Here is a 19,854-nt window from a genome sequence, read left to right as displayed (position 1 = left end):
CCATGGCCTGGAACCCCCGAGGGGTAGGCGACTCCCGGACGGTTCAAGAGCTCGAGCGCCTCATATGCACACTAATCGTCCTCAACTCGTGTTCGTGTCAGAGACTCACCAAAGGAAGGATGTAGTCGAAGCTCTCTGTTGTAGATTAGGCTTAAAACATGTAGTTTCGTTTCATGAGAAAGGGAAGGGGGAGTTATAGCCCTCTTTTAGCATGAGAGTTTAGATGTCGACTTGTTCAATATGGAGGTGCACGTTTGTTTATGGAGAGCCTCGTGCTCACCTCCACCACCATATGTGGGATTTGCTTAGAAGAATAAAGCCTATGCATAATCTTCCATGGCTTATGATGGGAGACTTCAACGATACTATGTGGCGAAGTGAACATTTCTCAGAGACAAGAAGAAATGAGGAAAAAATGCTGGACTTTAAAGAAGTTATGTTCTATTGTGACTTACATGATCTGGGATATACAACACCACAGACATTTGACAACAAAAAAGAGGAAAAAAGGAATGTCAAGGTGAGGCTTGATCCCTATTGCATCTCTAGATTGGTTAAACATTTAGTTGGTTGTCGGCGTTGATCCGTCATTTGGCGCCGGTTGACGGTCGTCATAACCTACGTCTACGACAAAAACCGCCAGCCTAGACAAGACACGCGTCACATCGTGGAGCTCTAGGGGCATTACTACGCCGATGACAAAGTCGTCCACGCAATGACGTTGGCGTAAATATGGATCTTCCGCCATCCGGTAGGCCGTCAGGATGGGCGGTGGGAGAGCCCACGTGGAAGAGCTACACTGACGGTCGGCTGAGCGCCGACAGCCACCCTCAGCCAACATCGTGTTGGGCCATGTCCCTCCACATGAAGGTGTGTTGGCAGCCCAAGATCAGCCCAGAAAGTACAACACGTACCAACCGTTGATCGAGATTCACATCCAACGGTTGTGCTGCCTCCTTAAGAGCTAGATAAGGAGAAGACCCTAGCCACCTTGGTGGTTGTAACTGTGAGAGCAAGAGCAATCCAAAACGTGGCGGCTGCTATGAGAGGGTGAGAGAACACACTGGAACATCACAACCAAGTGAGAAGAGAGGAAAAAGAAAGAAAGATTATTTCTGTCTAGATTTCTAAGATCTGATTGATCTGTTTTCAAGCTAGTGTTTGGAGGCTTAAACGTTCTTGGATCGGCTCCAAACTTGATGAGCTTGTTCCTTACTTTGAGTATTTCGATCTAGATAGCTGGTTTGAGATTTGGGTCAGAGGAGAATCATATTTGAGAGCGGTGAAGTCAGTTCGGACACCTGCAGTTTCAGCACATAGTAGTTTTGGGAGACAAACTATTTGGGCAGGCAAACGGTGTCCGATTGAGTTGATTTTTGGTCAGTAAGTTGGGAACTCATATTTTTTTTGTCTGTAAAGTTGGGTGCTGATTGAATCTGCGTTTTAAGAGCAGTTTGTTGATTGCCGAAGATGATAGAATCTGTGATATCTCTGCTTTGTTGTATCTTGCCTCTTGTGGTTGTTGTTGTTATTGCCGGTGGGCAACAAGATGAAGTGTGTTGTAATCTCTAGATATTCTGGAGAAAACTCTATACCCATGTTGCTCATAGTGAAGCTTGCGTGGACCGGTTGGTCCACACCCGTGGTTTTTCCGTCCTCAAGTTCATGATATTTTCCACGTAAATCTTTGTGTTACTTGTGCGTGTGCTTGTGTTTATTTTTCTGATGCATCTATTGATTGAATCTATCCTCGAAGTTTATCTAAGTTTTTTACACATGCATAGTAGGGGTGGTTGTGCGCCACGCCCCAGCATGGCCACTCCCATCCAACGCCGATAGGCGATTGTAAGCTGACGGCTAGGTCCATCTACGTCGATGGACATCTCCGCTCCTCTCCTCGATAAGTACATCAACGGCTCCTAAAAAGCTATCGGCATAGGTTCCAGGCCATCGGCATACGTCAATTTTCCTGTATTGATTGACTTTTGATTGAAACCCTGAAGCACAACATTGTTCATCTTTCGGAATGAGTTTGCTCTATGTGAGAGCAGACTGTGACGCCGCCCCAGCTAAAGTAGGAGCACGATGTTTGGGCCATTTTTTTATTTAGGTTGGGAAACTTCCTGCCCCTATTGTATTATGATCTAAATTCATATACTAAAAGATGGCTAACTTCTGACGAGTGGAGTGAGGCTCATCCCCGGTAGGTTTGAGCCACCGCCTATATATACATCTTCTAAATCGCCAGCTAGGGTTTATCAAATTATAAGATATCCCACGGCATTTGTAAACACTCCCTGATATAGTAAAATTTTGCTGGCTGACGTCCGTGATTTTTCCCCTTCTGTGTTGGAAAAAGTTTTTCACGTTAAATCTTATATCTCCACTACATCTTCCTTTATCATTTTTCGTTATTTGCTTGTCGCATTTTTAACATCCTTCCGCTCTATAGCCACGAGGCGAGTCTACGGAGTACGGACCACAAAGAGCCATGGACCGTGGCGATGGAAGTGTGACTTGAGTTGATGGGAAATGGGAAGCTTCCCAACCCGAACGAAAATGGTGGAACGGCCGTGCTCCAACTTTTTGCTAGGCTAATACCATCTCTAGCAAACTAATAACTCGCGTGCCATGTTCGATCGTTTTCTCAGTGACTGCATGCAACCACAGCCCATTATATTTTTTAAAATCAGTTACATTCGTAATAAGCTATCACATCCATTTTTAAGTATAATTTTTTTAAGAAAATTAATTTAACTTTCTAGATTTTTTTTATATTTTCAAACGGAGGGTTTTTCTAATATGAGGAACGGAACCCAAGCCTCTACATTGAACGATGCACAACACCTTTATTTATTATTAAAATAACAAAGTCTGGCAAAAGCCACAAAGACCATACAAACTAAGACTGTCAAACAACATCGCTAAGTATGAAGATGGCAGCCCATCGTTAGATCCCTACAAAATCTGAAAAACCCCAACCACCTCTTGCTAGCTAGGAGCCCAAATTTACGAAATCCGAAAACCCCAACCACCTCTTGGTAGCTAGGAGCCTACCCTGGGTGTGATAGCCCAAGATCGGCTTTTGGGAATGACAGATCTAACGAGTGTCGAAGCAAGAAGACGGGTGCTACAAAAAAGGCATATGTGGCTTGATGGTTGCCCCCCTTTGCCTGAGTCTGTCTTTGTCGGCGCGGTGTAGGTATGTCATGTCTGTAGTGTTTGTTAGTGTGGCCTTCTGGTCTCATGCATGTGTTGGCTTGAGTGGATGTGTTCCTGTTGGTTGGGTACTTGGGTCTTTTGTTAGGTTCGGCTGCCGGTGAGTGTGGTTGTTGGTGTTTGGATGGGCCAATCATGTTGTTGTAGTTTTTCGCTCGATTTTATCTTAAAAATTAGGCACCTTCTTCTTAATTAATGGATGAGGCAAAGCTTTTACCTCTGTTTCAAAAAAAAAATTGTCCAGTATATAATGATGCCAGCGCAATCGCTCTAGATGTCATGCTTCCCGATAGAATTAAAATATTACCGTTGCTACAAACTAGTGTGTGGCATGATGCACCTCCAGATTTCGTATCCCAAGCTTTTTTAGATGATGTAATGATACTTAATAGCTAATAAAATCTCCTTTATGTAAAAAAAAAAGGATGTAGACTTGCCATTCTCTTTTGCAGACCACCGTGGCACTGACCCCGTTGTAGAGCGGACGAAGGTGATCCGAAGCTTCTCCACCCGAACAGAAATGGCCGAAACATCGTGCTCAAACTTTAGCTGGGGCGTCACCTGTCTCCTATCACGTAAAGGGCAACCATTCTCAAAGGTGAATTCAATCAGAGGGCCCACTCACCCCATGCTACATTGTTGCTTGGTGCGGCCGTTGTTACTCACCAAGATAAACATGTCAACATCCAACCAAAATCCCACTGTTCAACAGTAATCGTTTATATGTTAAGTCTCCCAAAACAAATATATGCCGATCAAAAGCAAATTTTTAAACTACAAGCAGGATACAGTGAAACTAAATATTATCGAAGATAAAAAAAAAAACAAAGAGGAACAGACTAGGCATGCTATTTGAGAAAGGCCATCGTTGTGCATCCTCCGGGGGATTGGATGCCTGGATCCCCCGCCTCGCTTGTCGTTGGAAGGATTCACGATGATCACCTGATCTACCGCTTTGTCTCTAGGTTTTCCTGGTCGCATCTCGTCTCCGCCTAACTGCCCCGCTTAAAAAAAAAGTACACACACAAAATTCCCATAACTTCTCTACTCGCACGGCCCGCACAACTCACGCATGAATCCTAAAACACCGGTAAGAGGCGCCGGCGAGTGGCCGTGGTGGTGCTTGGAGCTACAACTAGACATTTCGTAGCATCCCCACATGGCACTCGTAGCATCATAGCCGTCATGTTGTAACACCGCCGGTAGAACCTAATGATCTCATGCACTAGTGCACGGAACAAACATTAGAGCATCTCCAGCCGCGTCCCCCAAAGCGTCCCCCAAAGTGATTTGGGGCGCGCCGGACAGAAAATGCGTTCCAGCCGCGTCCCCCAAAGCCCTTTTTTGTCCGGCGCGCCCCCATTCGGTGTCCGGCGCCCCGAGCCCGTCCCCGTCCCACAGGGGACGCACCGGGGACGCCGGACACAACGAAAAGCGAGACGGGAAGTGGCGGGGCCGACTCGTCAGCGGCACAATAAATTTTTAACCTAACCGTCGCCTACCTCGCGACGAAAGTTATTGGCGGTGCAGTTCCCGCAGCGACACACCGACGGTGCAGTTTCCGCAGCGACGCAGCGACGCGTCCCGTCGCGCCTAGCTCTGCGTGCCGGCGTTAATGCGCGCCACCGCTCCCCGCCTCCCTCCGGCCTATAAAAGGGCCGCCTCTCATCGTCCCTCTCACACACAAACCCTAGCGCCTCTCTCCCAAACCCTAGCCGCCACCATCTCAACAAGACTCGACGCTATGTCCGGTAGAGGCGGAGGCCGACCTCGCGGCCATGGTCGTGGTCGTGGCCGCGGCAGAGCTGAACGCTCGCCGTCGCCTTCCACGCCACCGGCTTCATCATCGTCGGAGATGGACGTGGAGCCGGACGTGCGGTTCGAGTTCATCCTCGTCCTCAAGGGCGACCCGCGCGGCATCCAGAGGCTGCAGGACTCCTTCGCCGACTACGTCGCCGGCGACGATCGCCCGCGCACGATGCATCTGCGGGAGGCTGCGTGCGGCTACTACCGGTGGATCGTCGACGTGATCTACGACGCGCGCGGCAAGATGTACCTCAACATCGGCTGGGAGAAGTTCGCGCGGCACCACAGCCTCCAAGCCGGCTTCATCCTCCTGTTCTCCTACTTCGGTGACAGGGACATGAGCGTCAAGGTCTTCGACGAGACGCGGTGCCGCCGGGACTACCACGGCGATAGCACCGACGAGGAGGACGACTGAGTGTTCTTTCTTCCCAGCGAACACGTGCACGGACCTGTCTGTTCGCCTCATCGGTAGAACCAACAAGGGCACCATCCTCCCGCTGGATTTTCCAGTTTAGGTGACTGGGTGTGCCCTCGAGTGTTCTTTCTTAGCAGCGAACATAGGAAACCTTCGATGCACGGCCTAGTTAGGTTTAGTTTCTTTGCAAAATTTTATATTTGTGTCCACGACGGTTCAAACTATGTATTAGTTTGTGGAAAACCACGTTCCCAATTATGTTTTCGTGTAAACCACGTTCCAAATTATGTATTAGTTTATGGAAATTGAAATAAAAAAGCCAAAAAAAAGTAATTTAAATGTTTGGGGCGGCGTTTGGGGGACGCGGCTGGGGAGCGACGTCCCCCAAACGCGGCACGAACAAAACACGTCCCCAAACGCTCAATCCGGCGAGGTTTGGGGGACGCTTTGGGGGACGCGACTGGAGATGCTCTTAGTCTCGTGCTATTTTAGTTTTCTCTATCACTCTCATGCTCAAAATATGTTGCATATAAGATTTGGTCAAAATCAAACTCCGTAAAGTTTAATCATCTATATTGATAAAAATAAAAACATATACAACAAAATAATAATATTTTGGAATTGTTATGAACTATATTTATATATATATATATATACATTTGACATGGTAGAACTTTATATTATTATTTATATTCTTAATTAAAGTTTGCACAGTTTAACTTACACGAAAAATTATGCACAACACAAAATTAAAATGGGCAGGATGGAGTATATTAGTTTTCTCCTCGACCTCCCAGAGACTGCACTGCAAGTCTGCAACCACTAAACTCAACCCCCATCCGGTTCACTCTTCGCCTCTGACCATTTCAACAATCTCAGCTGCAGCTGCACAGTGCACACACACACAAGGATTTAGACTAGTGATAGTGGCGAGAGAGTGAGATCGAGGTGTTTGGTGTTGGTTCCCTCACGCCGGCGGCCGGCTCCACCATTGACCTTTCACCCCCACCAAACTACGAGCTGCTCTTACTACATTCCTAGAACCCTCAGCCTCAGAGGGGATATTTGCTCTGGTTTGCTTCAGGGCTTCAGGCTGCCTGAGACCATAGCCAGCAAGCACTGCACGCACAGGCACATCACAGAGTGTAGGCGAACCGATGGCGGAGACGGCGATCACGACGGTGCTGGCGAAGGTGGCAGAGCTGGTAGCCTGGGAAGCCGCAGTGCTGCTGGAGGTGGGCGACGACGTGCGCCTCCTCCGCGACAAGCTCGAGTGGCTCCACACCTTCATCCGCGACGCCGACCGCAGGCGCCGCCTCCGCGACGACGAGTTCGTCGCCGTCTGGGTGCGCCAGACCCGCGACGTCGCGTTCGAGGCCGAGGACGCGCTCGACGACTTCCTCCACCGCGCAGGGCGACACCGCCGCCGACGCAACCCGCCCCCGGCGCTCCCCACCGGGGCTCGGTGCTCCGCGTGGCGGTGGCGCTGGCAGTGGCAGTGGCCCCGCCGCCCGCGCTGCGCGGGGCTGCAGGTCGCGCTCCGCCACGACCTCTCCGCCCGCGTCCGCCAGATCAGGAAGAGGCTCGACGAGATCTCCGCCAACCGCGCCGCCTACAACATCGAGCACGCGCCGGCGCCCGCCTGGGCCGCTTCCTCCGCCACCACCCTCGATCATTTTGCTGCGGCAAAACAGGGGATTAATTTGGTCTCTCGATCGGGTTCTTGCAGTTCCAACCGAATTTTGTGTCCTTCATTTCGTTTTGTTCTTGACGATTCCTCTTTGTTCGTTCTTAAATATCTTCATTGTTGATTGTGTTTGTCTTTTCATTTCGTTTTGTTCTGCGAGCAAAGATTCTGCTGAATTCTTAAGCTACTTTATTTTATATTACAATGATTACCCGCACAGCCACTCTGAAAATGACATCAAACTATATGATTGAAGGATTGACTATAGCTCAGTCGATTTCGATTTGCCTGCTCGACCAAATTAAGTTGTCAGCGTTATATTGTTCCGGTGGCAGCAGTCGTTCTAGCCACACCCATGGACCATGGTAAAGTCTTCGGTATTTCAGCGCTTCTATAGAAAGAATCATGTTTACAAACAGTTGACTAGCTTGTGTTTTGAAATGCCTTTCTGATGAACAGCTTAGCTTGTACTAGTAACATTTTGATGATTCTGCTATCTTTCTTTTATTGTTGTCTTGCAAGGTTCTGCTGAATTTCGAAGCTACTTAATTTTACATTTCCTGTTTTTTCCACTCTGAAAGTGGCATCAACGCATGTAATAATATTCACCAAAATAGCGCCATCGATTGGCCTGCTTGTGCTAATTGACAGCAGCACTTCTGCAGCACTAGTTCTGAGTGTTAAATTAAGCTAGCTACCAATTAACCTGCACTACTGTATTATGCACAGAAAGAAGAATCATGCAAGGCAAGCAGGAAAATCAAACTGCTTGAACAATTTGTTCACTTAGATTCTTGCAGTTCCAACCAAGAACCCCACAAAAATTTGGTGTCCCATTTCATTTGTTCTTGACGATTCTTCTCCGTTTGTTTTAAAATGTCTTCCTTGATGATTCTGCTATCTGTGTGATAAGATTCTGATGACTTATCAGGCTGGTTAATTTTATATTACAGTGATTACCCACTCTGAAAATGTCATCAAACGCACCTATAATTAAGGAATTTACTATAGCTCACTCGACTTTGATTGGCCTGCTTGACCAAATGAAGATGTCAGCATAATTCAGTTCCGGCAACAGTAGTTATGATAGCTAACCATGGCAAAGCTTCAGCATAGTATTCAGTGCTAAACAAGCTACAGAATATCAAGCATTACTGAATTATGTACTGATGACTGGCTTGGTGCATTTGGATGCAGGGATGATCTGGAGGAGTACACTGTCGGCTTCGACAAGTACAGCAACATGCTCAGGGAGCAGCTCCTCGACGTCGACGCTGTCTCTGGCCGCGCCGTCGTCTCCATCACGGGCGAGAGCAGCATCGGCAAGACCACGCTAGCTCACAAGGTCTACCAGAGCCCCGAGGTCCGCAACCACTTCGCCATACGCACCTGGACGGTGCTCCCTCCCAACAGCCGCCCATCCGACGTGCTCCGTGACATCCGTAGGCAGGCCGGCTCCCAGCTTCGGCGGTTCACGTCCCACGGCCAGGTTGTGGAAGATGGTGGTGGCTGCGACGCTGGCAACAAGGGCAAGGACATCAGCAACTCGCTGTTCCGGAACATGACCGGCAGGCGGTACCTCGTCGTGGTCGATGGCAGCATCGCGGTTGCTGACTGGAACAGCCTCCGGGCGTCGCTCCCCGATGAGGGCAACGGCAGCAGGGTGTTGCTGGTCACCGACGCGGCGGGGCTGGAGGTTGTGGGCTACGCCGGTGGCCCGACGTACGACCCCATCGAGCTGACGCGGCTCAACCCGGAGAACACATACGAGCTGTTCCGGCGCAGGGTGTTTGGCCGCCGTGGCGACTGCCCTGGACGGTACAAGTCGAGGTACTACCAAGACGTGTTCCGGATCACCCGTGGCCTGCCGCTGTCCGTCGTCGTCCTTGCGGGCGTGCTCCGGTCCAAGGAACTGCCGGTGGAGTGGGATCAAGTGATGATGCAGCTGCTGGCGGCAAGGGACCAGCCACAGTGCAAGAACAGCAACGGCGGGAGGCGGATAATGTCGCTGGCATTCGACGACCTGCCGCACCACCTCAAGTCATGCTTCCTCTACTTTGCGGCGATGCCAGAGAGCGTGCACGTGGACGCGGCGAGGCTGGTGAGGCTGTGGGTCGCTGAGGGGTTTGTCCGGCCGCGGCGTGGGAGCACCATGGAGGAGGTCGGGCAGGGGTACCTCAAGGAGCTCATCTCCCGGTGCATGGTGCAGCTGGTGGACAAGGACGAGTTCGGCACTGTGAGGACGGTGGTGGTGCATGACCGTCTCCACGCCTTTGCCCAGGACGAGGCGCAGGAGGCGTGTTTTGTCGAGAGCCACGACAGCACCGACGTGCTCGCCCCCGCCACTGTGCGCCGCCTCGCTGTCCAGAACACCACCGGCAAACATGTCCACCTCGGCAATGCACTGCCCAAGCTCCGCACCATCGTCTGCGACTTCGTCAATGGCAGTACTACCAAGCCCAGCGTCTGCTTCCACTCCACCGACCTGGGCTTCCTCCATGCTTCCAAGTTCCTCCGCGTCATCGACATCCATGGCCTTGAGCTCAAGAAATTACCAAATGAGATCGGCTCAATGATCCACATAAGGTAACCTGAGAATTTTCTGAACATTTTTTTGAGAGAGAAAGAATTTTCTGAACATTGGTATAGTAAGTTTGATGCTAAATACTGAATAATTTGAGATGATTTCCTGGATCAGGTACCTTGGCCTTCAGTGCGGTCAGTTGGAGAGGCTGCCGAGCACGATAAACAAGCTGGTGAACCTGCAGTCACTGATACTCAAGGGCAGCAATGGCATGCTGGGCGTGACCGCCGCGTTCTGGATGATCCCAACGCTGCGGCACGTCGTGGCACCGTTCGCGCTGCCCAAGTGCTTGGGTGACCTGTACAGCCTCCAGACGCTCCATGGCGTGCAGCCGCACTGCTGGGACACACGTATCGGTGCCGGCAACCCGCTGGGGAGGGCCACTAACCTCCGGTCGCTGGAGCTCAGCGGGCTCACCGCCGCGCACGTCGGCACGCTGACTTCTGCACTGGAGAGCCTCGACCTGCTGGTACACCTGGTGCTGCAGGGCGAATCACTGCCACGGGCCGTGTTCACCGTCCCGAGCCTGCGGCGGCTGCAGAGCTTAAGGCTGGTGGGGTCCATGGACGAAGATGAGGACGAGGAGGAGGCCGATGACGTTGCCGTCCGGTACATCCGGCCGAACCTGACGAGGCTGTCGATGTGGTACACGATGGTGGGGCAGAGCTTCGTGGACATGCTGGGCGAGCTGCCGAGCCTGGCAGAGCTGAAGCTGATGTGGGGCGCCTACGACGGCGAGCAGCTGGTGTTCCAGGACGGCGGGTTCTCGGGACTGCATACGCTGGGGCTGGCGCTGCCGGAGCTGGAGGAATGGACGGTGAGATCAGGGTCCATGGCGGCGCTGGTGACGCTGACGCTGTTCCGGTGCGCCAACGTGCAGATGCTCCCAGAGGCTCTGGCCGGGATGAAGGAGCTGGAGGAGGTTGTGCTGTTCAAAATGCCGAAGATGGTGGGGAGGATCGAGGAGGGAGGCGAGGATCACCACAAGATCAAGCATGTCCCTGTCGTTCAGACCATCCGGTAGAGAGTGCCATCCAAAGTTCCAAACCATGCTATCACAATACTTACAGGAACAACAGAGCATTGCTACTTTCTTATATGCACTTGTATTATCATGTATGCATCTGAATGTGCAAATGTATTACCTTGAACATTTTGGATTTAACAGAACATAGCGTACCGTTTGTGTTAGCTGCCTGCCTGCTAAAAAATGATCAGGGTCTGTTTGGTTGACGCCCAGGCTAGCCACGCCAAATCCAGGGCGTGCCAATATTTTGGTCAAGGATTTGCTCGCCCCTGTTTCGCCCGCGTGTGGCGTGAAATCTGAACTGGGTTGCCAATATTTTGGTGTGGCTCAGCTAGATGGGCTTCAATCCAAAGGCTGGCCTATACTTCCAGTCAACGCCAAGATTTTGGTAAGGTAGGTGCTGGCCACAATCCAAACAGGCCCTCAGTGAGTGTAAGCTGAACGATGTTGTTTCAGGTTCATTTTGCACATTTTCTGTGCTTAGGTTTGGCACCAAATCGTCCAGGATGACATGTATTTCCTGATTATCAGATTGATCCTATCAACTTTGAACTGATGAACAATCTCATTTTGGTGCACCCAACTTGTTTTTTTAGATGGGCCAATTGTACTCCATTATGGCACATTATGGCACGACATAATCGTCCGGAGCCAAAAAGTTTACATCAGGTGATAGTATATCATCAAGCCATACATAAACATTCTACATTTCACACTCAACGCCTAATGCCGCCAAAGCGTGAGCTGGCACAAACTAAAAACTATAGAAATTGAAAGTGATCCGTGGTCTTCAAAGCTGGCTTGAGTACAGGGCAACGCAGCGAGCGCCAAATAGAAGGACACGATCACCACCATGCATCACCATTGACCCTCGTTAATTTCTGTGTGGAAAATGAGCTCTCCGCCGGCAAGGGCGACCATGGCGAAGCCCGTGAGAACATGGGGTGCCCATGGAAGCAGCAGCCTCCCGGAGGAGATCTTGGTGTGGGAGATCCTCGTCCGTCTGCCCCACAAAGATCTCGTCCGCTGCCGCGCCGTGAGCCACGCGTGGCGCCGTGCCGCCTCCGCCCGCGATCTCCTCCTGGAACACCACCGCCGCCAGCCATCACTCCCCCTCATCAACCGCAGAGTAAAACCCGGCGCCGGGGAACCCCGCTGCTGGCTCCACGTCGCCGCCTTGGACCATGAGAAGCTCCAGCCCGTGGCGCGGCTGGACAGCCTGCACGTCTGCGTGAAGGCTTCCTGCGACGGGCTGCTGCTCCTGGCGGAAGGAGTTCGCGGCACGCCTACCGGCATGAGCGCCTCCATCTGCAACCCGGCGACGCGCCAGATGGGCCGTCTCCCGCAGCTGAAGGGGTACGTCGCCATGGGGCTCTACCGGCACCGCCCCACGGGCGAGTACCGGCTGCTGCTGCGCTGGTGGTTCAGCAGGAGCTCGATGTACGTCTTGGAGCTGGACCGCCACGAGCTGCCGCTGAGGCGCATCCAGTGCCCGCCGGACGCGTCGCACTACCGGTTATCCTCCTCCTCCTCCTCCACGCCTGTCCTGCTCCACGGTAACCTGCACTGGACATTGGACACTCTGGCTGTGCCGCGTCGGACAGAAATACAAGTGTTCGACACAACAGCAGAGTCATTCCGTCGAATGAGTTCTCCTGATGTTCCTATACGCGGGGCTGATCTGTTTGAGATGGACGGCGTTCTTGGCATGTACAGCTGGGATGATGCCATGAGAGTTGTTCGTATCTGGGCGATGCAGGAGTACGAGAGCCATGTCTGGGCTCTCAAGTGCAGCGTCGAATTGCCCATGATGCCGGAGATGCCGCTGACCCAGGAGCGTCGGAGGAGCATGATGGTTGTGTGCGAAGAGGGGGTTGTGCGCGTGCTGGTCGCTTGTGGAGGATTGCTGCTCTGTGTTGACACTGAGGGCAAGTTGCTGGCAAGTTCCCGTGATGATGATCATAGCCTCTCCATTTCGAAGCAGTTCCTGAAGACAAGCCTGGTTTCACATGACTTCTTCTCAACGTTTCAGGGTGACATGAATGATCGATGAAAACAGAATGATCGATGTGTATGTAAATTCTCACACGCCTTGATGATGTTAGTCAACCGTGGTGCTGCTTCTGCATTATTTTGCTTTATAAAGAACAGTCTCTATGTTCTGCGTCATGTTTGGGCCGCAAGTTCTCCTTATGGTGTATGCGTCATGTGCCAAGAGTTTATGATCAGCAAATCATGGATGCTACTATTTGGTGCCATGACATAATAATTCCCTGCTTGTTCTCTACTAATGTACAAGGATACTCAAATTCTAGTCTGCTACTCTGCTTGTCAATGATTCTGAATTGTTGTGTGGGCAATGCTTTTGCTGCCACTATGTTCTCATTTGCAAAATTTACAGTCTCTAGAATCAGGAATTATGTATTCAGACTGTACAATTAATGCCATCTCCTTTTGTTTTTGAATCATAGCCAAGTATTCGTGAATGTCCGCCCTTGTTCTATTTTTTCTACTATGAATGTCTGCCCTTGTTGTATCATGACATTTCCATTTTTTGCTTTTTTCTCAACTACATAAGAATGTTCATGCCTTAGCTGACGAGAAGAAGGGCAGTGCGCCTGGTATTACCTTGGTGAAACACAATCTTTTTCTAAGTCTGCACCTGTTTCCTTTTTCTTTTCGGCAAAGAATTTTATGAAATTGATATAAGAAACAAAGCAGTGAAAAAAAGAATTTTGACCCGTAGTTCTCGGTTCACCTAGGCATGACATCGGTTAAGGCTTTTCTCAGGTTGGTGGACAGTCGTCATTCTTGTTGTAATGACTGCAAACATTCTTCAGAAGTTGTGCTGCACTTTCTCTGCCTGCAACTGTTGTTCTCAACATGCACGTATTGCAGTGAAATGATCTGGCGGAGCCAGCAGTGTGGAAGGGCGGGGCAGGCCGCCCAACCCATATGTCTTCTATTGAAAGTAATAAAAAAATCCAGAGCAAGTTAAGGGCTCATTTGATTCATAGGATTGATATAGGAATTATGTAGGAATTGAATCCTATAGGAAAATTTCCTATACAAGTCATTTGATTCATAGGAACATATCCTATAGGAATTATTCCTATAGGAATCTTGTAGTACAAATCCTATAGGAAAAAAGCATTAGCTCATACCTCATGGAAAAATTCCTTTGCTACAATCAAAAACATACCATATTCCTATAGGATTCAACTTAGCATGACATTCCAATCCTACACCTTTCCTATTCCTACACTCTTCATATTCCTATGAATCAAAGGAGCCCTAAGGTCTGCCCTACCCTAATAAAATGGGCTGGATTCGCCATTCAGCAACATCGTCATCCACTAAAACTGGAGATGCTCCTGGAGGTGCTGGCCGAGATGAAGGAGCTGGAGGAGGTGGGGATGGCTTTACCGGTGCTTTCTTCAAAAACTGTTAGGGGCTCATAAAAAACGATGGCATGAACGCCATCCATCAATTCAACAATCTTCATGTGGTTCACCTTCAATGGCTAAATTCGGCCAATATTGTTCTTTTGCCAAAACAGGAGATCTCCGAGCATAGACCGGCGAGGGCGCCCTGCTCTGGTGGGCTGGCTGTGTGGCGAGCGTTCTGGGCATCAGAATCGTGTGCAGGTAAGGAATTCCCCTCTTCAGGAGAACTTAATCATAACAATCTATAAAATAAAGGATGTGAAGAATCCCCTCGAAGTACATGGGTGTTGTGTGCTTGTTAAATGTATTACTAGTAAGTAGTAACACTCGCTACTGTATGTATGCCATGGTTTCAATACCTGATACTTTGGTGTCAGCAATATTAGTTTGGTACTGACATGATCATGATCTCTACCGTACAGATCCTGAACGGAAGATCATTCTACCTAGGTACTTCAATCCTGTTGGGGCTCATCTGAGTGGATACCTTGGTGAAGACCCATGTGGAATTCCTAATAATCCCATGTCCTATGTTTAGCAAGTTGTTGTTGGTAGGAGGCCATCTCAGACAATATTGGGGAATGACTACGGAACAATAGATGGAACTGGGGTAATTATTCTTGTCATTTACACCCGCTGCAATTTTATTTATCCATAGTTGTGCCTTTTGAAGATATGTTAGCATCTGGATTTTGAAGATATGCACCAAATTTAGTAGGCTTAGGGTCCTTCATTTGGGCCTGGATGGCCACTGATGCCGGCTTAAGAAGGTTAATACCAGATGTTTTTGGGGTGACAAATGGGTGCAGAATATTGTGAATGTCATACTGACAACCATTAAGCTACGATCTAACCGAACCTCCTCAATCAACAAAAGCCATGATACAAACAATCAGAAAAAAGGAAAGGGATTAAAAACTTTAATATGTTTCTCAAAAAAAAAAATCTGTCCTGTGATGTTCCTGTTTGCTGGAGAATATTTCTGTATGGACCTACCTCGCGAAAATAAATCCATATATGTTAAGTTAATTGCAGATTTTCTAGCTATGTCTGTCCTGTGACCCTCATATTCTCGACCATGTTGTGTGGTGCAATCTAGTCTGGTGTATGATATGTGCCTATTACTTACCGCAGGAAGTCGCAAAGAGCTCTCTCACAGCGGTAGCGCCTAACTTCCTCATCATGGTGGTTGGTCACTTTTTATATGGCATAGGAATTGGATTGGTAATAAAACTGTGCAATATTCTCATTTACATCATAGTTGATATTGCAAATTATATGATTATTATGGACACGCACACATTTCTTTATGAGTCTTGTGTGAGTCACTTTCATTAGGTATGCACGCTGCTACAATGTATATCACAAATACTGTTATATGTTGGTGAAAAGAAAAAGGCAGGCTTCACTGAGATCTTTCAAGGAAAGTGTCTAGAAGCAATGATAATTTGATTTTGAATATGGTTTCAAATTCCCTGGAGATATTAAATATCCTATGATTATGGTACTTAGTGATGTCATTGCTTCTGTTTCATCTCTCCAAGAGACAGGGTTAAGGCAAAAGTTATTTATGATAGCCATATTATATTGTGCTCTGCAGTTACAGGTTTCACTTTCTGGTTACTGGAATTTCAGATGTTGCTGCTAAAAAAAGCACTATTTTCAGTGAGTACAGAGAACTCTTGGCTACAGCAGCAGCACTACAGGTAAGTTTCTTTTATCCATTTATTTCCCATGTTGTGGATGGTTTGCAAGCTGTGAACAGAGAAGATACGGACTGGAGCATAGAACAATTAGTTTTCTTTATTTCTGAAACAAAGGAAGAAAGAAATAATAACACTTAAAACACCATCCTTTTCGCGAGAATCATTCAATAAAAACAGCACGGTTCCTGCTGTAAACAGTTGGCAAAGAAGTAGCAATAACTGGTGAAGTTTCCAGAGTTTCAAGCTTCAGTATGCCAAGCTAATGTAATCACCCAAAATTCATCAGACTAACATCAGTTTGAAATGTCAGTTTCACATTGGCACAAATCATCAACTTTGTGGAGAAAAGAAAAAAAGATTATCTGCTCTAGAAAGAAAAGCCGAATTTTTGCTGGAGGTTTCAGCAAACAATCTAGCGACTTGATTTGATCAACGCTATGTACACAGTACACAACCTACACGATTCATGGCTTCAGCATACGCAAAGACTTGCGGCAGCATGGCTATTGCTCCTCGTTGAATAGCATTACCTGCAATGGGGCGGTTCAGTATTCAAAATGTTAGACATGGTTTTTGCCAGATTCATGCAAATACAAACTAATGCTTCTCTTTCTAAGGTGAAAGAATTTCTGTTAAAGAAGCTAAGTACCTTGGCGCAGAGAGGGCAAGATTGACTTCTTTCCATCCACTCGTAAATGCAACCAAGATGGAAATTATGGTTGCATTGCAACTCTATTTTTGGATTCTCGTAATCATACTCTGTAAGAAAAAAAAGAAATGAATTCAGGCAGGTGGAATGCTACATTTTTCGTTCTTTAACGTCTGTTATCGACAATGGTAACATGAATAAATGTGAATCTTCTTTGTAACACACACAAGGTGAAGAACTCTACATTATAAAGCTCATCGAACGAAAAAAAAAAGATGTCAGGATTGGAGTGGTACTTGCGTTAACTGACCTTCTAGGCATATTGGACAGTCATCCTGAAATTCAGAAGGAACATCGACTTGTGTTCCCACAATCTTTTGACCGTGTGATTGAGCTTTAAGGGTTGACATGTGAGCCTTGTGAGCTGCGCGACCTGAGCTGATATCAGAATTGTTACTTTCTTCAAGTTGAAAAGATTTCCGGAACCGCGTTGAACCTTTGTCATGCCCTGCCACTAGTGGGTGCTGCTCCATCTGATGGATGGACTGAGGATCGTCATAAGGTAATGGCCTCGGAGGGCAGCGAAAAGTATTCATTGCATCATCCTGCCCTGAACCAGTGGAACCAGCAAGAGGAACCCTTCCCTCAACAGGTGCAACCCGTGTATCAGCTCTTTGACGTGCAGCGGGACCCTGGGAGAAAGTAGTTATGAAACTGTGTAGCAACTGACTGAAACATGCGAGTGTGAACAAATGGAACACATTTTTTGAAGAATCAGCACCAAGGCATGCTGCAATTCTGTATTAGTATCTTGCTTATTCAGTACCAAGTTGTCAAGCTTCAATTTCTATAAATAGCAGCTCTGGGCTGATTGTCAAACAAGGCGATCAAGGCTTGTCCGTTTGTGGAGTGAATAGCATAAAACCACCACATTGATGGCGAAATTTACCGTATACTACCACTTTATGTTTGCGGGACAGAAAACCACCACATTTTGCTCGGTTTTTTGCGGGATGACCTAAACCCGAATTGAACGCGAATTGACAGGGAATTTGACTAGTCAGGGCTGAGGTGGCATCACAGTTAGTGAACCTGACCTTGGTCCCACCTGTCAGGCAACATTAAAAAAAATAAAAGTATGGAAAATCAGAAAAAGGAGAGATCATCTTCCCAATCCCGACCCGACCGTGCTTCTCAGGCCGCCGCCGCGCGCTTCTCCGGTCAGGACGCCGCCGCGCGCTTCTCCGGGCCGCCTCAGCTCACCGCCGGCGCGCCCCCCCCCCCCCCCCCCCGCGCCCCATTCCCGCCGGCGTATGGCCCGTGGCCGCCCCCCTCCCCAGCCCCGTCGGGGAGCTCCGCCACGACACCAAGAGCATGCGGCGGCGGCGCTCTGCGGCGCCCTCACACGAGTGGAGCGGGGGAGGCGTGGAGGTAGGGGCCGGCCTTCGGCCGCGAGCGAGAGCGTGGCGGCGGCGCCCTATGCCGGTGCCATCTCCACCATCCTCGCTCCGCCGTCGACGAGTCTTTGGCGCGCCGTGTGGTGGGCTCGATCTTGAGACGCCGGGAAGGCGGCGGCGCTGATGGGAGGCGGGGGCCCGCACCGGTGGTGAGCTCGCGGCGGCGGCCCGACGGAAGGGCGCGGCGGATGGGCACGGTGAGGCGGCGGCGGGCGGGCTCGGCGAGGTCCGCGGCGGCGCAGGCACGGCGAGGCGGCGGCGGGCGGGCTCGGCGAGGTCCGCGGCGGCGGATGGGCAAGGTCAGGCGGCCACGTGCGGGCTCGGCCAGGCGTGCGGGTGCGGGACGGGTTGGGATCTTTTTTTACAGTTTTTTTGGATTTTTTTAATTGAACTATTATATGGGTCCCTCTCCATCTCACAGATTCCTGCCAGATCATCACTTACAGGAGACCCCACCGGTCAAAAACGGTGTCAATTTCGGATCAATTCGGGTTTAGGGCATTCTGCAAAAAACCGAGGAAAATGTGGTGGTTTTTGTCCCGCAAACGTAAACTGGTAGTATACGATAAATTTCGCCATCAATGTGGTGGTTTTATGCTATTAACTCTCCGTTTGTGGGTTTATCCACTACTATACTTATGCACTAACAAATTGTGCAATTGAAGTGAGGCACGATGAAATGCCATCTCGGTGGCGCACCGAGACAGCTATGTGTAGATCAGAAATTAAGAAAATTCAACCCCCACCGGCCGTGACTAAATTGATCACATATCTAGACCCCATCACCGCAGCTCCACTAATAGTAGAACATAGGAACATCGCCAAACGGAATGCGTAAAACAAACAGATGTGTAAAATACATACCGAGTCCTGAAGATCGTTGTTCAGGAAAGGCCATGGCAGGCACAAGCAACAACCAGGCGCCTCGTCGTCGGGGCCGCGCAAGCAGCAGAGGATGGCCCCCATCTAACTCTGTCTTCTCCCCTGCACACCAAACAGAGTGTCGTGCCGGCCCTTGTAGTTCGTCGGACTCGCCGGCCGCCGCAACACCGATTGGAAGGAAGAAAGAAGCCGATCGGTCGGTGGCCAATCCGCACAGGTTTCCTTCCTTCCTGTCCGCCGCCGTATCTGGGAAACAACCCCGCGAAATTATCCTCTCCGCGACCGGTGATAGAATCAATCAGAAAGAGATGTTGACAAACTTGGGCGACGGCGATTATGCGGTGCCAGTGAAATAGTACTACTGCCACCTACGCAAGACGGAATCGGAGAAGGCTCTGGGAAAGAAAAAAAGGCGAACCTTGGGAGGAAGCGGAGACGATGGTGCGAGCCTGGGAGGAAGCGGAGTAGCAGAGTTGGGTAGTAACTGAACTCGGAAGAATCGGGAGTAGATTAATATTGCTCCCGATTGGAGATGGAGCCGGATTGGAGAGGAGAGAGGGGCGGCGGCGGCTAGGAGAGTGGAGCTGCCACGCAAGGCATTGCGATCGATTCACTGTTGCACCCAACAATGGTGGGGCGGAACGTCGCATTAGTTTCTTTTCTTTCCGCCGTTTAGCTTTTGCTTTGCTTTATTATAGTAGTGCAGTACGTAAAATAAAGGGAAAATTGGTTCTGTACCATCAAAAGATCCATACTTCAGAAAAAACGATTTTGCTAATTCTAAGTGAACTGAGATTTAGGTTAGAGCTCAGTAGAGTCTGCAGCCGTTGAATCACGCCAAGATTCATGCGGCGTCTTCTACCTTGAGCACATCGAGCGGGAGGAGGGAGGGGACGACGGAACATCCACCGAGCCAGAGCTGGTGACGGCGCAGCTGGCCGCGTCGGAGACAGCGATGGCGAGGATAGACCTTACG

General features: G+C 49.5%; 3 protein-coding genes across 4 annotated transcripts; 2 read left to right on the top strand and 1 right to left on the bottom strand.

Moving 5' to 3' along the window:
- Positions 1 to 6,258: 6,258 nt before the first annotated feature.
- LOC127345440 (probable disease resistance RPP8-like protein 2) lies at positions 6,259 to 10,902 on the top strand. Of its 2 annotated transcripts, none has more exons than XM_051371916.1 (3): positions 6,259 to 7,117; positions 8,324 to 9,713; positions 9,826 to 10,902. In XM_051371916.1, exons 1-3 carry the CDS (start codon positions 6,598 to 6,600, stop codon positions 10,733 to 10,735), a joined length of 2,820 nt encoding a protein of 939 aa, XP_051227876.1. In that variant the 5' UTR covers positions 6,259 to 6,597; the 3' UTR covers positions 10,736 to 10,902. The 2 variants fall into 2 exon arrangements, with proteins under 2 accessions (XP_051227876.1, XP_051227875.1); XM_051371915.2 differs by lacking the exon at positions 6,259 to 7,117 and adding an exon at positions 7,285 to 7,492 and having other exon boundaries at positions 8,325 to 9,713.
- A 755-nt stretch (positions 10,903 to 11,657) lies between these two features.
- Positions 11,658 to 12,791, top strand: LOC127340267 (F-box protein At5g49610). The gene has a single exon (XM_051366038.1). It carries the CDS (start codon positions 11,658 to 11,660, stop codon positions 12,789 to 12,791), a length of 1,134 nt encoding a protein of 377 aa, XP_051221998.1.
- Positions 12,792 to 16,113: 3,322 nt separating this feature from the next.
- On the bottom strand, positions 16,114 to 19,558 carry LOC127345439 (E3 ubiquitin-protein ligase At3g02290). Its single transcript, XM_051371914.2, has 5 exons — positions 19,297 to 19,558; positions 18,861 to 19,124; positions 16,850 to 17,231; positions 16,540 to 16,649; positions 16,114 to 16,420 (listed from the first exon to the last, which is right to left on the bottom strand). Exons 2-5 carry the CDS (start codon positions 18,960 to 18,962, stop codon positions 16,394 to 16,396), a joined length of 621 nt encoding a protein of 206 aa, XP_051227874.1. The 5' UTR covers positions 18,963 to 19,124; positions 19,297 to 19,558; the 3' UTR covers positions 16,114 to 16,393.
- Between the last annotated feature and the right edge of the window lie 296 nt (positions 19,559 to 19,854).

Source organism: Lolium perenne, chromosome 3 (assembly GCF_019359855.2).
Source record: "Lolium perenne isolate Kyuss_39 chromosome 3, Kyuss_2.0, whole genome shotgun sequence".
NCBI classification, from domain to species: domain Eukaryota; kingdom Viridiplantae; phylum Streptophyta; class Magnoliopsida; order Poales; family Poaceae; genus Lolium; species Lolium perenne.
This window is presented reverse-complemented; position numbering and strand designations above follow the sequence as displayed.

What these genes read in the sequence shown, in the direction of transcription:
- LOC127345440 (XM_051371916.1), top strand. Translation starts at nt 6,598, where the DNA reads ATGGCGGAGACGGCGATCACGACGGTGCTGGCGAAGGTGGCAGAGCTG. An exon ending in CGCCACCACCCTCGATCATT is followed by an intron (nt 7,118 to 8,323) that starts TTGCTGCGGCAA and finishes CATTTGGATGCA; the next exon opens with GGGATGATCTGGAGGAGTAC. An exon ending in GGCTCAATGATCCACATAAG is followed by an intron (nt 9,714 to 9,825) that starts GTAACCTGAGAA and finishes TTCCTGGATCAG; the next exon opens with GTACCTTGGCCTTCAGTGCG.
- LOC127340267 (XM_051366038.1), top strand. Translation starts at nt 11,658, where the DNA reads ATGGCGAAGCCCGTGAGAACATGGGGTGCCCATGGAAGCAGCAGCCTC.
- LOC127345439 (XM_051371914.2), bottom strand. Translation starts at nt 18,962, where the DNA reads ATGGGGGCCATCCTCTGCTGCTTGCGCGGCCCCGACGACGAGGCGCCT. An exon ending in CTGTCCAATATGCCTAGAAG is followed by an intron (nt 16,650 to 16,849) that starts GTCAGTTAACGC and finishes TTTTTCTTACAG; the next exon opens with AGTATGATTACGAGAATCCA. An exon ending in CTTGCCCTCTCTGCGCCAAG is followed by an intron (nt 16,421 to 16,539) that starts GTACTTAGCTTC and finishes GCCCCATTGCAG; the next exon opens with GTAATGCTATTCAACGAGGA.